The 19,741-nt window shown below is 40.5% G+C and overlaps 1 protein-coding gene across 5 annotated transcripts in view; it reads right to left on the bottom strand.

The window, feature by feature from the left end:
* Positions 1-19,741, bottom strand: part of ERC1 (ELKS/RAB6-interacting/CAST family member 1) — a 516,785-nt gene that overhangs the window by 17,615 nt on the left and 479,429 nt on the right. Inside the window, exons 19-20 of one of the 5 annotated variants that reach the window (XR_003914152.1) lie at positions 15,507-15,597; positions 1,455-1,524 (exon numbers count right to left, since the gene is read on the bottom strand). The exons of 2 other annotated variants lie outside the window; for them this stretch is intronic. Coding sequence is in view for 2 of the 3 variants with exons in the window: in XM_029953454.1 (XP_029809314.1) it covers positions 1,357-1,524 (168 nt within the window). In the remaining variant the exon portion in view is untranslated. Of the gene's footprint in view, positions 1-343; positions 1,525-15,506; positions 15,598-19,741 lie in introns of those variants that run through there. 2 more of the 5 variants (XM_029953454.1, XM_029953455.1) reach the window with 2 other exon arrangements.

The following is a 19,741-nucleotide window of genomic DNA, read 5'->3' as shown; positions in this document are numbered from 1 at the left end:
CAACTCTTCTTCAAACTCCTTGAAGATGGACTCTTTTTTACATACCAATGCTGCCTAGCAAAATACCCTGCACATAACTGGCAACCAAGAAATGACTGGTAATACACTGAAGGAACACATGCTAATACTGGGGCGGGGGCTGATAACTTTCCAAAGAGTTTTTGTTTTTTAAGTTTGTTTATTTATTATGAGAGAGACAGAGAGAGAGGGAGAGAGAGAGAGAGGGAGAGAACACATGTGCTAAGAGAGGGGGAGAGAGAGAATCCCAAGCAGGCTTTGCACTGGTAGAGGGCCCAAGGCAGGGCTTGAACTCATAAACTGTGAGATCATGATCTGAGCTGAAGCCAAGGAAGGCTTAACCAACTGAGCCACCCAGGTGTTCCTCAAAGAACTTTTTAAGATAAAACGTGAAGCGTCTCAAAATCAAGACTGCGTGATGATATAGACCGTATAGCAGGGCACATAAACCAGATCTATACTGTGGCATCTCACTTTGTTTAAAGTTCTCAAAAAATGGAATATGGGCCAAGTACATGGTACTAAGGTGATCTCTGGCAGAAACTTTCTGGCTTTGTCTGCTGAATGTTATTATAATGTATTCTGCTCTTAGTAGCTATTCTGGCCTTCCCTGAACTCAGAATAGTAACATGATTTCTAGAAGGACTCAAGCCAAGAATCACAAATGCAAAAGCAACTCAATCTGAATGCTCGAAGCAACACACGCTGGGAGTGTGTGAATACAAGGGACGGAGAGAATGCTTGAGCCTCCACCGCTGCTTAGGGGACCGGCAGGCAGTGGAAGCTCAGGATGAGGTTTTTCAGGGATGATGTGCTACAACCTCATGCCCACCAAAAATACTGTTCTGAAAGGCTAGCTGCAAAGGAAACCAATGGTTCTCTCTCAGAGAACGCAGCTGATGGTGTGAGGAATAATAAGGAACATAGCTGGAATGGATGGAGGAACAGAAGTGCAGTGGAGGGATGGGCTGATGGGTTCAGGGAAACTGCCCTTGCTCAGAAAGGTTATGATTACAGAATAGCCACCATATCTCTCCATAGCCAAGTAAAGGAATAGGGAGAGCTAACAGAAATTCACTAATTTGACAGTCTTAAAGGAGAGAAAATAGCCTCATTTCAAGGTAAGCAGCTCTATTCACAGTCATAGGGGATGAAGTGAAAGCAGATGTATGGATGGATATAAAGAAGGGATGGTTACAAGAGAGGTAACAATAAATTCAGTTGTGGTTGGCAGTGAGTCAGATAAATGCCCTTCTAGAGATAAGTTTGTGGTGGGCAAGAAATTATACAGATATGCTTAGTTTGGTTTAAGCAGACAAGAATCCGAACTTGAGGTTTTTAACAGCTAGGTCTCAGGATGCATAGGCCATGAGGTCTGAGCTGGTCACTGGCGTGATAATTGGAGCCTTTCAGCGATGATGGATCAAGCTGAAATGGTCCTCTGCCCTGGCCAGATCTGGGCTGGAGGGCCTCAGCCCAAATCAGCAGGCTGTTCAACTGCATCTGCTTAGGAGATATGAAGACACGAAATAACTTTTGAGTTTGGATTTTTGAAAAATGAGAAAAAAATGAAATGCATTTTTTTAAGAGAGTCCTTCACTGTTTTGGCATCTTTTTTTGTTTTGTTTTGTTTATTCATTTTGAGAGAGACTGAGTGACTGTGCACAAGCAAGTGCGTCCAAGTTGGGGAGGGGTGGGGGGGAGGGGGTGAATCCCAAGCAAGCTCTGTTCTGCCACTGTAGAGCCTGATGTGGGGCTCAAACTCACACAATCATGAGGAGATCATGACTTGGGCTGAACTCAAGAGTCAAATGCTTAACCAAATGAGCCACCCATGTGCCCCTAAAATGAAATGCAGTTTGCAATATCTGTCCATAAAGCATAAAATGTATGTGGTCAGAGGAATCTGAGCACACAGTGGGTATTTCTTACCTAGTCATTACTTTTCTAGAGGTATCTGGCTGCTTTTTCACTCCGTAGAATCCCCCTACCATTTAGTAACAGGGAAAACTAAAGCTGCTCTTTAGCTATCTGTCCTGTGATTATTTCCCACAGATTAAGACCAAATCCAAAATCCTCTCTTCCTTGGTATTTCAAGTCTGAGCTTGCAGCCTGAATCTCCCAGTTTTCTTCCTGAAGTCTCCCCCTGCCCCAGCTGCTTGTCAGGTAGAGCCCGATACAATAGCCATGACGCCCGTCTCTGGGTAATGCTGAGTGGAAGTGGTTACGATCACCAGGTTACTACTGGGCCTTCTCCTTCTCCCTCACTTGCAATGAACTCCTTTGTCAGGCAATATCTGATTTTGTTCTCATAAGAAGAAAAGGCTTTTGTTGTTTAGACCCAAAGTAAACAGATGCTGCTGCTCTTCCATGACTAATCTTAAGCAAAATGGCATAATAAAGATAAGAGTTCAGCTCCCTTACAGCAAGGGGACCTGTACGTATACATTATCCGCACTCAAAATTCCACTCCTGAACAGTGTGATGTTCCAAAGTGATCTCCCCAAGTTTCATTTGGTTTTATATCACTAAAGGGACTTCCTCCTTTCATTCCCTTGTGACAGAAGCATCAGGTAGGAGGGAACCCCAGGTACATAAGCCTCTCAGAGCGAAAAAATCATAAATTATGTCCTTTTTTATTTAATTAAAATTTTTTTTAATGTTTGATTTAGTTTTGAGAGAGAGAGAGACAGCGTGAGCAGGAGATGGTCAGAGAGAGAAGGAGACACAGAATCCAAAGACAGGCAACAGGCTCTGAGCTAGCAGTCAGCACAGAGCCTGACGCAGGGCTTGAACCCACGAACTGTGAGATCATGACCTGAGCCGAAGTCGAACACTCAACTGACTGAGCCACCCAGGTGCCCCAATTTGGCACATTATTAGGCCCTTCCTAAATATTTAGTGAATGAATGCATGCCATATGCCTTGGGGTAGCTAGATTTTTCAGTGTAATATCATCATGTATTTTTACCTTTAGTTTTTAAAGGTTAAAAAGAAAACAAAAACAAAGCAACTCAAGAACTGCTCTCTCTCTTAGCTACGGCTCTGCAAATTCTGCAGTTCTATACTGGCAGGTCCCTAACCCTGAAGGAAATAAAGAGCTCAGATGTTTAAGGACTCTATATTCATACAAAGCATAAAACTTAGTTTTCTACACTAACCCCCTCCCCGACAAAGTATCAAACAGTAGAACTACTGATTCTGAAATTCAGAATCGTAAACCTGGAAGGGAGCTAAGAACTACCAGTTCAATTCTCTAACCTTGTAAATAAGACAACCACGGCCTAAGGGGATAAAGTGGCCAGTAAAATTTAGATTGACAGAAGTGTTTGCCTCAGGAACACGTATGTATCCTTCAAGCCCAACCACTGAATTGCTTAGGGATCAAACTCTACTGTCTCCAGATGCACAAGGTCTCCACAGAAAAGAGGAAGTCTCCCTTGCCTCAGAGGAAAGTTCTGGGAGAAATCTGGTCTTGCCTCTTAAGAGTTGTCGTATTGCTCACTGTTGCTTATTATTTTTCAAAATTAGAATCAGTCATGATTTTGTGAAAGGCAACAACTGAGAGGTCAAGTAACCCAAGTAAAATGAATTGGGGTCGGTGGCAATGTAAGGGACCAAAACACAGGTTGCTAACAGCTGCCACTCTAATCTCCTCACATACAGCAGGAGCTGGAATGGGGCAAGTACAATGGATGTAACAATCCAGATTTAGGAAGTTATCTGTACGTACTTTTGTACAGCACAAACTCTTGCTTTCTGATAAATCTATTTTGTATTTGTAGATGTCACTAACATTTTAATTTCTAAGCTACTTATGTCTACACAACTCAAAAATGCTGACTGCTGCTTTCCTGCCTAAAGCATCTTCCCCTGGCTGAGATAAGTTGAGTTTGTTCTATGTGGTATTCTGCGCCTATAAGAACCTGTCAGGTTATCATCTTTCCTAAAAGACTGTACCTTGATACAGGTGTTACACCTTCTCTGTGCAAGTGAAAGGAGTGAAGAGAGAAAGAATATGACAAGAAAAAAGATGTTACTGCAAAATGTAAGAGTGGAAATAGAAAGCCCCCCATAAAATCCAATAGGAGATGTACATTGGTCTCGTTGGTCTCTGATACAAGAGAATGGGATATCATCTTTAGTGGAAAAATGTTCCTGGAATATCAAAGGAACTGTGATGTATCATCCCCTCAAAGAACAAGCCTACAGTTGGTAACACTGTATTGTAAAATTGAAATTTGCTAAGAGAGTAGGACTTAAAAAAAGGTAAATATGTGAGGTGATGGATTGTTAATTAGCTCAAAGGGTGTTAATCCTTTCACAATGTCTAGGTATATCAAGTCATCACATTGTACACTTTGAACATCTTACAATTTTTTCAGTTATATCTCAGTAAAGCTGAAAAGAAAAAGAGTAAGCCAGTTACCCATCTGGGTGGAGTGCTCACATGAAGCACGTCCCTGAGGCAAAGAGAAGGACGGGATGGTCTCCCTAAGGCTTCACCAGTCCGAACACTTGTTGAGGTAATACTTGAGGCTTGAGAAAGTGGAGAATGTTATCCACAAAAAACCGTATTTTTCACCAAGGCACAATTTTAATACGGTTCATTGCCTAAGTTGATTTGGTAGTATCTCACATTCACTCTCACAAATGTGTTAAGTGATGTAAATAGAGACATTAAAATAAAGGGCCTGTCATTATCAAAATGGAGAAACGTTTCTCTCTTTGCCAAAGGGATCCATCAGAACAGCAGCGAGTTCTGGGAATCGCAGACACAGACAGGCTAGCTAGCCAGCCCAGCGTGTTTGGTTTGGCTCTCAGAAAAGAAAAGTGTCAGAGGGAGAGAGTAAGAAAACAAAACACAACAAAACCCAAACAACTAATAAGAAATCTAATGCTGAAACTGTCAGGGCGGTTAAGAGCGAGGCTTTGTTGCAGCTGAGATTTTAGTGCTAAACCAGCACAAAGCCCAATCCAGTTCCAGCGAATCTCTCTGGCCAAGTGAGAAAGGAGAAGGAAATTTCCTCCGCCACAGTGGCTCAGGCTCAGTGCACACTCTATGTCCAGGGCTGCTGTGTGCTGTTTCCAGTACATGGATCTGATTCTGGGGGGAGTGTGGCAGGGAGAGACTGGAAAGCCTCCCACAGGGAACTCTGGGTCTTGCTTGAGTTTTTCTTGTTAATTTCTTTAATTTTTTAAAACATGTTAATTTTATTTTTTGAGAGACGGAGAGACTGAGGGGCAGAGACAGAGGAAGACGCAGAATCTGAAGCAGGGTCCAGGCTCTAAGCTGTCAGCACAGATCCCGATGTGGGGCTTGAACCCACGAATGTGAGATCATGACCTGAGCCGAAGTCAGACACTCAACTGACTGAGCCACCCAGGTGCCCCAAGTTAAAAAAAAATTTTTTTTTAAATCTTTATTTATTTTTGAGAGAGAGAGACAGAGTGCAAGAGGGAGAGGAACAAAGAGAGGGGGAAACAGAATCTGAAGCAGGCTCCATCCAAGCTCTGAGCTGTCAGCAAAGAGCCTGACATAGGGCTTGAACTCATGAACTGTGAGATCATGACCTGAGCTGAAGTCGGATGCTTAACCAACTGAGCCACTCAGATGCCCCAAGTTTTTCTTTTTTTTACTGCCAACCTGACACATCCCCTGGGTTGTGTCTCCTGACTCCTTGGTGAGATGACAAAATGACCCTTTGTACGGCACAAGGTCCTGGCCCAGTAATTCAGAAGGGCCTTGGAAGGGGTGCCATTACTGACTAAGGCTCTGGAGTCATGTGGGCTGTTCTGAGCGACTCCTCTGGGTACACATGGCCATCTTATGTAGGATCATGAGCAGTGGTGAGGGGCAAGCGTAATACAGTGATATGGGAACCTGGGTCCCATGTGACATGGAGAAGGCCGAGGATGAGGTGGAGGTCTGGAGTTGTATCTTACTCATTTTGGACTGTTAAGGGGAAGAAAGTATGAGATGTGATTCGAAAGCTCTTTGGGAAGGCTGAGGTTGAAAGAGAAGTATTCCCGTAGCCTCCTAATGTTCAGAGAATTTTGTAGTCAGTATTTACAGTATTTACAAGAAAGGTGAGGATGAGAGCCTCCAGGGACATCTCCAGGCCAGCCTGGCTCAATGAATGCTGAGACTCACCATGCTCACAAGCACAGTTCCCGCAGAAAGTGCGGGCAGAGCCATGGCAGTCCAGAGCTCAAATAGTCTCACCCAGCTTTAGTTCCACATGGAAAGAATGGCCAAGCCTGAGAAAGAAAGTCCACACCAAAGCAAGTACCTCTAGGAAAGTTCACCTAGCTTACTGAAGACAAGAAGGATCACCAGAGCTTTTCTCTCTCTCCTTTTCTTCCTGAGTTTGATGTGAGCTCAACCTTCAGAAGCAGCCAAGTGAGAAAGTGAGCTCTTCAAGAGAAGATGAAGTCATAGGACCATCCCACTGCACACAACCCAAGGAGGGCAAATAAATAGCCCCAGTATGTCCTGCATGTGGCTCTTTCCAGTTATCTCCAGTGCCTACTGACGCCTGTGGGCTGCAGTATCCTAGATGGTATTTAAGAGCTAAACACTAAGGGTTCAACTCAGTGTGCAGGGCACAAGAGAGGTGGTGGCAAAGCGACAGCCTTCAAGGAGGTTAAAGAAACTTCTAAATAAATATCTTAAGTTATCTACTATTTACTTTTCTTCCCCAAAAGAAAGTCACAGTGCTTAGTCTGTGCACAATGCAGGAACAGACATGCATCTGTGTGCTGTTATCCATTGCAGACACACACTCTGCACGGGCTAGAAGGCAAATGTCCTTGCAGCATCCTGCAGATGATTTAGTGTCACTGTAGGAGAACACAGTTATTACTAGAGCTTTCTCTGAGAGGCTAAGATTTTCTTCCAAAGGGGGCTACAAGGTGCAATAGTGGGAAAATGTCTGAAATGGAAGGAGATGTCCAGTCCCAAATGCGCCACTCAGCTTTATCATCTTGGGCAGGTCACTTCACCTCTGGGGCCTCAGCTTCTTCATATGCAAAAAAAAAAGGGGGGGGGAGGGGAAGAGATTCAAAGATCTCTAAGTTCTCTCCAGCTTTAATAATCAGTCTATGAACAAATATAGCTCCTTCCTGATAAAATAACATTAGAACAGTGATCTCCAACTGAAAGCCTGCAGGCTATTTCTAGTTAAAGGAGTTTTGCAGCTCTTATGAGGACTTCTCATTGTGCCTTCTCGGTCTCATCAGAGGATGCTTGAGAAAACCCAGTACCTCATCTTTTTGTTGATTCCCTACCTTCCTGCTAGGTTCATCCTCACATCCAGCTGTGGTGAACTTTCTTTCTTTTTAATATTTATTAATTTTGTGAGAGAGCACTCGCGTGTACACAAGGAGGGGAGGGGCTGGGAGAGAGAATCCCAAGCAGGCTCCACACTGTCAGCATGGAGCCCGACACTGGACTTGAACCCACCAACCATGAGATCATGACCTGAGACCAAACCAAGTATTAGTTGGATGTTTAACTGATTGAGCCACTCAGGCACCCTGGTGAATTTTTTTTTTGTTTTTAAAGGAATAGTTATTTATTGGCTCAAATTTAGGCTAAAAACTCCTAAACAGCTGGTGTGATTTCTCACATACTCCAGATGTATTAAATAGCTGAAAATCAGAGAATTTAAAGTATAATGATGCTTTATCACCAGGCCTGGGTTACACTGAGAAGGAGATTAATCTGGTTTTTAATCTGGCAATTTTGTACTTTCTTGAACTCTTCCCAGTTACTCGCTGTTCTAATCATTCTGGTGTTCAGATATCCCAGGCATGCAAGATGGTAATGTCAATGGGCTATCCTTCCTAGAAAGACCTGCATTTAAAAAGGCAGTACCTTGGATGGATACTTGATCCAAAGGAATAAACTGAACAGTGAAATTTATGAACAGATGAAATCAGGCAGGAGCTTTATCAAACATCTCATGATACTACTTTAAAGCCACCACCATATCATGCTTAAGTCAGCCATAGGAGTTAGCGTCTGACCTTTGGCTTAGGGTTTACATTAGAAAAGGGTAAGATTTTTTTTTTTTTTAGCCTGATAACATTAAAACCTATTCTATCATTCGGAACCTAATCTTTAGGGCTACTAAGCATCACTAAGTTACAGCAAGATGTGTTCAGCATTAAAATTAAAAGCTTGCTTTCAGCAGGACAGCATATACTAGACAGGGAGATTTTCTTTTGTGCAAAAGGTGGTCTTTTGCATAAAAATTAGTAGACAAAGCAATAAGAACATTCATACAGTGTAGAAGAACACCTCCAGAAAATTCCTGATTTTATTCATTCACTTAAGCAAGTGTCTGCTTCATGTTTGGTGACTTTATGTCTATTATACAGCTTTTAAAGACAGGTCCAGTTTGCTAAGTTCTTTTCACATAGTATTCTGGATTGAAGTCACCAGCACTGCAGCTCCCCTAAGGGAGTATTGTGTAATTAGAGAACGTGAGTAACAGATTGTGCATTACCCCCCTACCTTTTAACAGGCAGGGCCCCAGGATTTATTTGGAATGCCATTTTCAGTTTGTTTGAAAATCAGTTGTTTGAAATCCAGAAACAATTACCTAAGTAGTAGTTAGGTTCCCAAGTAGTCCCCATGAGACTTCTGATCCATTATGTTTGTTATAGGCTGATCATGCTCCCTCCCTGCAACTCACATGTTGAAGCTCTAATTGTATATCCTCAGAATGTGACTGTAGCTGGAGATGTGACTTAAAGAGGTGTATTTATTTTTTTTAAATGGTTATCTTTTATTTTTTTAAAAAATGTTTATCAAGAGACACAGAGAGACAGAGCATGAGCAAGGAAGGGGCAGAGAAAGAGGGAGACAAAGAATCCGAAGCAGGCTCCAGGCTCTGAGCTGTTAGCACAGAGCCTGATGTGGGGCTCAAAACCATGAACTGTGAGATCATGACCTGAGCCGAAGACAGATGATTAACTGACTGAGCCACCCAGGTGCTGCTAAAGAGGTGTATTTAAAGAGAAAACGGAGTTAAGATGAGGCTGTTAGGGTGCGTCCTATTCCAATAACTGGTGTCTTTGTGAAGAAGAGGAGGAACCCTGGACACAGAGACATCAGGGATGCGTGTACATGAAGGAAAGGCCATGTAAGGATAAGATGAGGAGGTGGCCATCTGCAAGCCAAGGACAGAGGCCTCAGGGGAAAGCAAGCCTGCCAACACCTGATCTTGGGCCGCTAGCTTCCAGAACGGTGAGAAATAAGTTACTGTGGTTCAAGCCAACCAGTCTGTGGTGTTTTGTTACGGCAGTCTTGCAAACGAATACAATGTTGTTGGTGTCTGGAGTCACAGAGCTTAACCACCATTCATAACATTTTACATACTGGAAGATGCTTTCTGGGTTCTAACTCCAGAAATCAGAAATACATCTTCACTGGCCCCAGTGTGGCCCAGACCCGGCTTTCCGACTTGGCAGAAAACCTCAGGTCTGTGGCAGTGGCTCCAGCAGCAGGATGTTCCTATTTGGGGTGCAGGGGGTTCTCTTGAAGGCTCAGGGAGTAACAGCAATAAGAGCTAGAGGCTGCTGTGAAGGGCTCGGTCGAGTGGCAGGGACTCTTCAGACTGGTGAATAATATAGGAAAGAAGGCGGTGGCAGCACTTCCCCTGTGCTCTCTGGGGCAAGCAGGGCTTATGTAATGGGCACAGGAGAGCCAAGTCAGGAATGGCAGTAATGCCTGTATGGAAACAAAACTGCTTACATTTCACGGTACCCTTCTGATTTTACACCTAAGAGGTCATGTCCCTTGGGGAAAGGGGTTTGGTCCCATACCTTTTGTCTTAAGTTTAAATAGGTCTCCCTTAGAGAATTACTGTTGTACCTAGCCACTGTTACTATAGGAGCTTTGAATCCTTCTGGTATGCGAGGCCAGAAGCATGGCTGTGAGCCCCTGGCATACCCCAAAGGGGATACTCTGCCCATAAAAAGTTTAAGTTACTTCTTTTTCTGGACTGTCCCATCAAACCTTTGGTAAAGAATTAAACAGTTTGGAAGAAAGCTAAGGACCATTTATTTCAAATGCTCTGACTAGACCAAAAAACTGTCATTTCCAAAGTTTTAAAGTTCCATGGGCTTTAAGTTTGCAGTGCCTGTGCTGGTCATGTTTTTTTGGTATCCACAGCATTAATTTTCTTCTTTGCTTTGCTGGGGGAGCATTATCTCTGCAAGATGACATTGGAGACGACAGACCGTGTTTAATGTACTGGACTACAGTAATTGTCAAGACTCATTAAAATTCCAAGATGGTAAATAATTGCTCCTACAGGAGCTCTAGGGAATCAGGAGGGGTAACCTCTTCTCCCATGGGAATACTTTAAACACAAAGGGAAAGAATGCAATTAGGGCAGCTAGAAAACATTAAGATCTCTATAAATACAGAGCTTTGTTAATTAAAAAATATTTCATATTCATATTTTGGAACGCTAAAGAGCCTAGTGCAAGACCAAGCTAATAAAACCTAAAAAAAAAAAAAAAAAAAAAGATTATTGCATTTTTTTGCTGCACAGCCAAGGACACATGAGACCTGAATTCAGAGTAGGTGTTGTATGTTCACTTTTATTTAGTCCAGGCTAGCTGGAGGTAGGGACCAGTAACGGGGACCAAGAGCTATCCTAGGCAAGAAGTGGAGGGCAAGACCTGCAGACAAAACAGGAACCAGAGAATTCCCTTTCTCTGAGGCAAGTTAGAAAAGGAAATGGTTGGAGGGATCCTTTTTATCAAAAATGTTTTGGTCTAGCAAGGTCTCTTAACCTTCCTTCTCTCCACAAGCAAGAGAGAACTCTAGGCACATCCTACCTAAAACCTGTAGTTTTGTCGCAAGAGAAGTGAAGCCTTTGTGTGCACACCATAAGGCTACTCTCACAGTGGGGGTGAGCTGCACATAATGCTTAACATCTGTGTAATTTCAGCTATGTAAAAGAGGTCCTTATCACCTTTATATTCAAATCCTCATTTCCGCTTCCTTTCCCCAACTCAGCTTTTGGGGATTTTACCAGCAGTTAAGGCAGCAGTTTTGTGTCCTATGGCCCAGCTTAGCACCCTGTTAGCCCCTGTCCTCTCTAGTGGTGTCTGCCCAGCTCTTCCCTGTCTTCCTTTCCTTTCCTTTTTTTTTTTAAACAAGCTTTTCTCTGCCAAGTTTTCAACATCCAATTGGCAAGATATTCTGCTTTTTGCAGAAAAAGGTTAATGGCAGCTGTCAGAAGGAGGAGAAAGTGCCAGACTGTGTGAGAGCAGAGAGGAGAGAAACAATGAGGTTACTCCACAGGATTTTTCTCATAAATTTGTTCACACACACACACACACACACACACACACACACACACTTCTCAAGCCCAGTCTTGGTACAGACACACATTTATCTTCGCAGCTCTGTAGTTATTTTTGCTGGATTGTTGGTCTTGCCTCTCTCAGCCTCTCCCACTCTGCTTTTAGTTTTCTGGACAAGAATTCAACATTGGAGCTAAGGAAACAAGTTCAAACATCACAAAAAGAAGAAAACCAGATCAGAAACATTCAGGCTGGGAACCAGAACAAAGTTTGTTGCCCCACAAAGAACTATTCTTTTTCTTTTTTTCTTTTGCTGCTGCCCCCTGTCCCTTGCTGCCCCCCACTAGCTCCTAAGTCCATTTGGCTCACTTGTGTGGTAGAGCAATCTGTGCAGATGCCTTCAAGACAGGAGGATGAAATGTCGTGTCGTCACTGATGACTGATGCACTCCCTGAGTGAGGGAGAGGGCTGTTAGGTCCTGTGCCCAATACTGGCCCCAGCATTTACACCCCCTGATTCACCACCTTGCAAAGAGAGGGATACATGCCAAAGAGTGATTGATCAAAATCAAGAAAACAAATGGAAGAAGGAATCCAGGGAGAGGACAAGGTCTGAGCCAAGTTTTAGAACAATTCTTCCCTGGAAATTAAAAAATGGGACAGAGTGCTGGGAAAGGGAGCTGGAATCCAAAGCTCCATGACCCACAGAGCAGGCTGGCTGATACAAGTTCATTCCAGTGTGGTCGGGCCCGTGATGGGAGGCTGGCATTCATGGTGGAGAAAAGGAATTTGGACTCTAGGGAGAAATTCCATCTTAAGTTTTAGCAGGATCTGCTTATCAGTCCAACTGCTTTAAAAAGTTAAGAAAGAGACTGGTAGTGAGAAATGATTTTTCTGTTTTCATTTTTTTATTCAAGCTTTTTTTAGTTTATTTATTTTAAAAGGTTTTTAAATTTATTTTTGGGAGAGAGATCATGAGTGGGAGAAGGGCAATGAGAGAGAGACAGACAGATAGGGAGAGAGAGAGAGAGGGAGACTCAGAATTGGAAAGAGGCTCCAGGCTCTGAGCTGTCAGCACAGAGCCCGATGTGGGGCTTGAACTCACGAGCTGTGAGATTATGACCTGAGTTGAAGTCGGACATTTAACTGACTGAGCCACCCAGGCACCCCTTATTTATTTTTTAAGTAATATCCACACCCAATATGGGGCTCAAACTCAAGACCCCAAGACCAAGAGTCACATGCTTTTCTGACTGAGCCAGCCAGATGCCCTTCTGTTTTCATTTCAACTATCACTGACATATTGTGAAATGTACAGATCTTTAAGTATACAATTTGACAAATTTTGATAAATACATATATCCATATAACCATCACCCCAACCAAAACACAGGACATTCCCAATATCCCAGAAAGTTTCTTATACTATCTTTCAGTCACTTCCTACAGGAAATCAGTGTTCTAATTTTTACCACCATAGATTAGTTTATCGTGTTCAGAAAGGTCATAATGTTCATACATTAACTACATTTTATTTTGTATCTGGTTTCTTTTGTTTGATATTGTGTTTTTGAGATTCATTCATATAGTTGCTCATATTTATTTAGTTCATTGTTGTTTACTGCTTAGTATTCTATTTCATGCTATAAAATAATTCAAAATATTTATTAATGAACACTTGGCTGTTTTTAGTTTTGGGCTTTTACAAATAAAGTTGCTATGAACACTCTTGTACACATCTTTTTGTGGACTCCTCTCTTAAGTAAGAAGGGAACTGCTGGATTACAGGACTGGAGTATATCTAATTTAATAAGAAACTGCTAATGGCTTCCCAACGTCTTGTACCACTTTAAATTCTCACCAGTAATGTGTCAGAGTTCCAGCGGTTCGACACCCTACAAGTGGTATTACTAGTTTTGTCAACTACAGCTATTTTTGTGGGATTGTAGCATTTGTGTGAGCATTTTTTATGTGCTTAATCCAAATGCTGAATTCCTTCTACAACCCAAGTGAGCAGCTTCTCCTCCAATGAAGAACTGATTTCATATATGGCTATCCATTTTTTTTTTTTTTTTTTTGCTGACAGATCCAGTAAGTTTTTCTTTCTGTTACACTAAAAATCTACCTTATAATGTCTACCCACTGGTTGTGAGGTTACCCAATTAGTCTACATATAAAACATTCATTCTCCCCACCCCCCAATTTTATTTATTTAAGTGATCTCTACAGCCAATATGGAATTTGAACTCACAACCCTGAGATCAAGAGTTGCATGTTCTTCCCGTTGAGCTGGCCAGGTGCCATGCCCCCAGCCCCCAAATTCAAGCTGTAACTGACTACATCATCTTGTTGCTGTCTACGGGTAATATTTTGGAGTTGTCTAGACTAATACACTTAATATTTTCAAGACTCTAAAGCATCTCCATTTTCACAAGGTGATGAAAATCTGAACCCTGTATTTACTGACTTAAATTTTTAAAGCTTTTTTATTTTGAAATAATTTCAAACTTACAGAAAAGTTGCAATACAAAGAACTCTCCAACCCGTCAGCCAGATTACTTAACTGCTATTATTTTGCTATCTTTGCCTCTATCATTCATTTACTGTATCTCCATATAACTTTATATGTTTCCTAATTATTAAATTTAGAGTACATATTACTTGGCAGAAAAACACCTGTGCTCTTCTCAGTGCATATAATCAGAAAACATACAATGTTGATTTGTCCCACTAATGGTGATGTTAAACTTTAGTCACTTGGTTTAAATAGTATCTATTAGGTTTTTTCAATGTAAATTAACTAAAAGAATTTTGTGCTAATTAAGTGAAATATTTTTTTTGTGAAGAGATACTTTCAGACTATGTAAATACAAACTTTTACTTACTGTTTTTCACATTTATTGATTCTTGTCCAAAGCAGTTACTACTATGATGGTTGCTAAATAGTGATTCTCTAATTACACCATTCATTCCACCTTTACTAGCTCACATTCTACTATAGGTACAGCTTTCCTTTCTCCCCCATTTGTTTATTCATTCATTTCTTCATACCAGTATAGATTCACAGATTTCTATTTTATTCAGTGGGTTATAATTTTGTTGCTCAAATTCTTCAAGATTTTGACATTTAGAGCCCTATGTCCTTCTGAAATATACCACCACTCTGAGAACACTTTCTAGTATAATTATAAGATGTTCTGGATTTATGCCTTACTATGCCACACATAGACTTGGACTCTGTCATATCTCCAAGAAGTCCTAAATACCTGAGTACTTGGGCAGTAACATTTAGAGTGTCCTTAAAATAATTTCTATTGAAATGATGTTATGTTATTATTGTTACTGGTGTTATGATATTATTGAGATGTTAAAAAAGAAGGCTATGAAACTCATAGTTGTATATACTGGAAGGACGGTGAAGATGTTGCTTATAATTTGACTCTATATGAGGACGCACGGGGTCTCCAGGTAGATTTTAATCTTGTAGGATACTACAAACTGCATAACTAATCAATTTTCTCTCTTGATAGTGCCTGCGAGCTCACTCCTGGATTTGCCTCATTTCCCCTTGGTTAGTAGAATCACGAAGGTAGGAATGAAGAATAGAGAACAGTTCTTTAGGAGATTCTGATATCCTCTATCATTTCAGAGAAGCACTGCTCCAGAACTACTCTATTTGGAGTACAGTAAGATGTAGAACTGAGTTTCTCATTACTCATTCCATCCTTTTGGACCATGTTTCCCTTTAACCTCAATGCTGAACAAATACAATATTGCAAATATAACTTCTAATTTTATATGATAAGAAGTAAAGGGGCGCCTGGGTGGCTCAGTCGGTTAAGCATCCGGCTTCGGCTCAGGTCAGATCTCACGTTCGTGGGTTCGAGCCCCACATCGGGCTCTGTGCTGACGGCTAGCTCAGAGCCTGGAGCCTGCTTCCAGTTCTGTGTCTCCTTCTCTCTCTGCCCCTCCCCCTCCCATGCTCTGTCTCTCTCTGTATCAAAAATAAATAAAACAAAAAATTAAAAAAAAAAGAAGTAAAAATGTATAATGTGAGCTAAAAATAAAATTACCTAAAAGATAAAATAATGGTTGTTCTTTTGTGTACACAAGATGTTTAAAAACAAGCCTTCTTTGGCCATAAACTATTTCAAATGTTACCTGTAGCAAATTTACTTGGTTGTTGGAACTTGACAAGATCACAGCTAGAGATGAAATAGTCTTAATTTCACTTTTTGAACAGTATATATGCCTGGTAAAGTGAAAAGATAAAAAAACCAAAGGAATAAGACCCAAGTGCTAAGTCTTCAAAATATAATTTGCATGTATCCATTCACCTGCAAAACAAAATACTGAAAGTGCATACAATTAACTATAGGTATTCCCAAATGAATCAATTTAGTCTTTGATGATTATACTGACTCTGGCCAGCATGTGTAAAATCACAATACATACAATTTATTCAAACCAGGATACTCTGACCTATGAACAATATTATGTTCCACCCTGGTTACCACAGTGACTTTTTATGAGCCATTGTGCTGGTGACAAGTTGAAAAGTTGTTCATTGTTGCAGGGAAATTATGTTATACAAAACAGAAGAGTATGAACAAGAGAGCCATAGGAGACTTAAAAATGTTTCCTGACCTCACTGTAAAGTTGAACACAATCACTTGCACCTATGAGAACGGTTATACATAGGAGTGTGGTCTTTCTAATATCTGTACCTACAAATATCTGGAGTGTCCTAGCTTATTACATCCTTCTGAAAGCAAGAAACTGTATGTAGCAATATAACCTTTTAAAAACATATATAATACTTACGTTAAACTCATTGTTATCCCTCGCAAATACACTAAGACCCAAATTCTCAAGCTCTATGAAAGTCTGAAAATTTAAAGCTTTGAATTGTCTGCATATACTGAAAAGTTTTAGTTGAAAAGTTTCCACAATTTTCACACAGTTCTATAATACTTGCCCCAAGAATCAAAAATCTAACTTCTTGAGTAGATGTTAGTTATATGTTAGCTAGTATCAATGCTGGATTCATGGAGATTCAAGATTTCCTGTCGAAGAGCTGGCAAGAGGACTTGGCAAAGAATGAAGGCACCTGGGGTGCCTGTGTGGCTGTCCGTTAAGTGTCCGACTTTGGGTCAGGTCATGATCTCATGGTTCATGAGTTCAAGCCCTGTGCCAGACTCTGTGCTGACAGCTCACAGCCTGGAGCCTGCCTCAAATTCTGTGTCTCCTCTTTGTCGGTCCCTCCTGTGCTCACAATCTTTCTCTCTCAAAAAGAAACATTAAAAAAAAAATTAAAAACGAAAAAAGAAAGGAAGGCACCTTATGTAGGAGAAGGTAGAGGTGTAGTGTGGGAAACAGAGACCTGTAATTTCCATTGTGAGCTGTGATTTTGGGAGATAACAGTGGTCAAATATGGGACTAAAATAAACAGAGAAGATGTTCAAATCTAAAATTAAACTTAATAAAACTTTTTCTTAATGCTAGGTACTTTGTATCATGATAGCATTCTACTTTGACACTATCTCAATCTATTTTTTCAAAGACAGCTTCTTTTAGAGCTCCAGAACCATATGTAAAATGGTAGAATATTCATATTTATTAGAAAAAACTTCAACAATGTCTTTTTTCCCAATACTAAGTAACTAGAGTCTGGATCAGTAAACAATAAAAGAAAAGAGAGAGTAGTATGATGCCACTTATTTCAAATCTGTATCATACTAAACCATATTGCATATTGTATACGGAAACAAATACATGCATTATTAAAAAGGTAGAAATGGGGACTGCAAAAATGTATACTGACTTCGAATAGCAGTTGCCACTACAGATGAAACAGGAAAATGAAACTGAGAAGGGGTATGAAGACTTTAACTGTACTCGGCATTTAAAAAGCTCTGAAGGTGCGCCTGGATGGCTCAGTTGGTCAAGCATTAGACTCTTGATTTTAGCTCAGGTCATGATCTCACATTTTGTGAGATCAAGCCCCATGTCAGGCTCGGATCCTGCTTGAGATTCTCTCTTTCCCCTCTCTCTCTCTGCCCTTCCCTTATGGTCTTGCTCTCCCTCTTTCTCAAAATAAGTAAGTAAATAAATAAATAAGTATTTTTTAAAACATTAAAGAAACCCTGAAACCCTTTTACATATTGGTGGGAATGCAAACTGGTGAAGCCACTCTGGAAAACAGTAGGGAGATTCCTCAAAAAGTTAAAAATAGGAGTATCCTACAAACCACAGGTATTTACCCAAGCGATACAAGAATACAGATTCAAAGGGGTACATATATACCGATATTTATAGCAGCATTGTCAACAATATCCAAACTAGGGAAAGAGGCCATATATCCATCAACTGATGAATGGATAAAGAAGATGTGGTATATTTGTACAATCAAAAAGAATGAAATTTTGCCATTTGCAACAATGTGAAGGGAGCTAGAGTGTAATATGCTAAGTGAAATAAGCCAGTTAGAGAAAGACACATACCATGTAAGCATGCTCATATGTGGAATTTAAGAAACAAAACAGACGAACATAGGGGAAAAAAAAGAGGAAGGCAAACCATAAGAGGGAGACTCTTAACTATGGAGAACAAAGTAAGGGTTGATGGAGGGAGGGAAAAGGGAATGGGCTAAATGGGTGATGGGTATTAAGGAGGGCACCTGTTGTGATGAGCACTGGGTATTACACATAAGAGATTAATCACTAAAGTCTACATCTGAAGCCAATATTATATTACATGTTAACTAGAATTTAAATAAAAACCTGAAACAAAAACAAACAAAAACAAAAACAAAAAACCTAAAGCAGATATAACAAAGTAGTGTTTGTTAATTCTGAGTGTAACGCTGATATTATAGTAATCTCTATGCTTTTTCTGAAAGCTTAAAAATGTTTCATTAAAAATAATATGGTATAACCACACACAAAGAAGAATACAGACCAAAGCTGCAATTGAATATATATTATATAAAAAATGGCAACTGCAGGTTTTCTCAATCTTTTGCAAAACATTTTTGCGATTCCTAAAATATCTATATTTAAGACTGCTTTTTTAGATCACAACATGGATACACAACAGGTGTGACTAGAGATGTAGGGTCAGACTTTTTCATGCTCAAGATTCTAGAGCAAGGGAAAATTCCAAGGTTGACGTGAAGCTCAAGAGGCAGAGTCTTGAACTGCCATCTATCATCTCCCGTGAAGCTGACACCAGTAGCACATGACACTAATGTATAGATGCTTGCCTGCCATCCATGTAGCCATCTATCAAGTTCAATCCAATCAAAACAAATATATCACACCAAAGAAAACTCCAGACTATAAAATTTGGTGGCAGACTCATAAAGCCTCATAAATTAAAAGTTTCTGCTATGAACAATTTCAAGGCAGAGCCTAGAAAGAATATATCACATTCTTCCATCTAGCTATTCTATAGTATCATTAAGCTACCAACCTATTGATAGGTTGAAAAAAAATTAATAGTTCTAAGGGTATACATAATCTTCAAAAAAGGGATGGTTTTATTGGAGTAAGTCCATGCCAATTTTGTGAACATAGCATGAGAAGTAAAGATGGCATCAATCCTCGTATTTCCTAAACAGACCATCAGAGAATTCTGTACAATGATAAGAACTTACTTCCTATTCTATTGGCTGTTACAGTGTGTTTATTAGAAAGATTAGGGGCAGAGTGGGAATCCCGAGGTTAGAAGTCCAAGATCAAGGTGTGGTTTCTTCTTCTGAGGCCTCTCTCCTTGGCTTGTAGATGACTGCCTGTTTTGTGTCTTCACGTGTTTTTTTCTTCAGTGATCACATATCCCTAGTGTCTCTCATATGTCCTAATCTCTTCTTATATGGAACCAGTCAGACTGGATTAGGGCCTACACTATCAGTCTCATTTTAACTTAACTACTTCATTGAAGGCTCTATCTCCAAATACAGTCACATTCTGGGAGCTAGGGCTTCAATATAAAAATTTGGGGGTACATAATTCAGCCCATAATACCTCATCTCCATGCATTTCTCAAATGCAAAACTCATTTACACCTATCCCCATAGCCCCAAAGTCTCTCTCTTTTTTTTTAAGATTTATTTTTAAGTAATCTCTATACCCAACCTGGGGCTCAAATCTATAACCCCAAAATCAAGAGTCCCACACTCCTCTGACTGAGTCAGCTGGGCATCCCCCAACAGCCCAAAAGTCTTAACTCATTTCAGCCTCAACTCTAAATTGCCAATCTCATCTAAATATTATGTAAATCAAATGTGGACAAGACTCAAGGTATGATTAACCCTGAGGCAAAAATTGTAAGCCTGTTGAAACCAGACAAGTTATCTACTTCTAAAATACAATGGTGGGACAGGCATATGCTAGCCA

Source organism: Suricata suricatta, chromosome 10 (genome assembly GCF_006229205.1).
Source record: "Suricata suricatta isolate VVHF042 chromosome 10, meerkat_22Aug2017_6uvM2_HiC, whole genome shotgun sequence".
Classification (NCBI taxonomy): domain Eukaryota; kingdom Metazoa; phylum Chordata; class Mammalia; order Carnivora; family Herpestidae; genus Suricata; species Suricata suricatta.
Note: the sequence above shows the minus strand (reverse complement) of the source record. Positions and strands in the feature narration are given on the sequence as shown.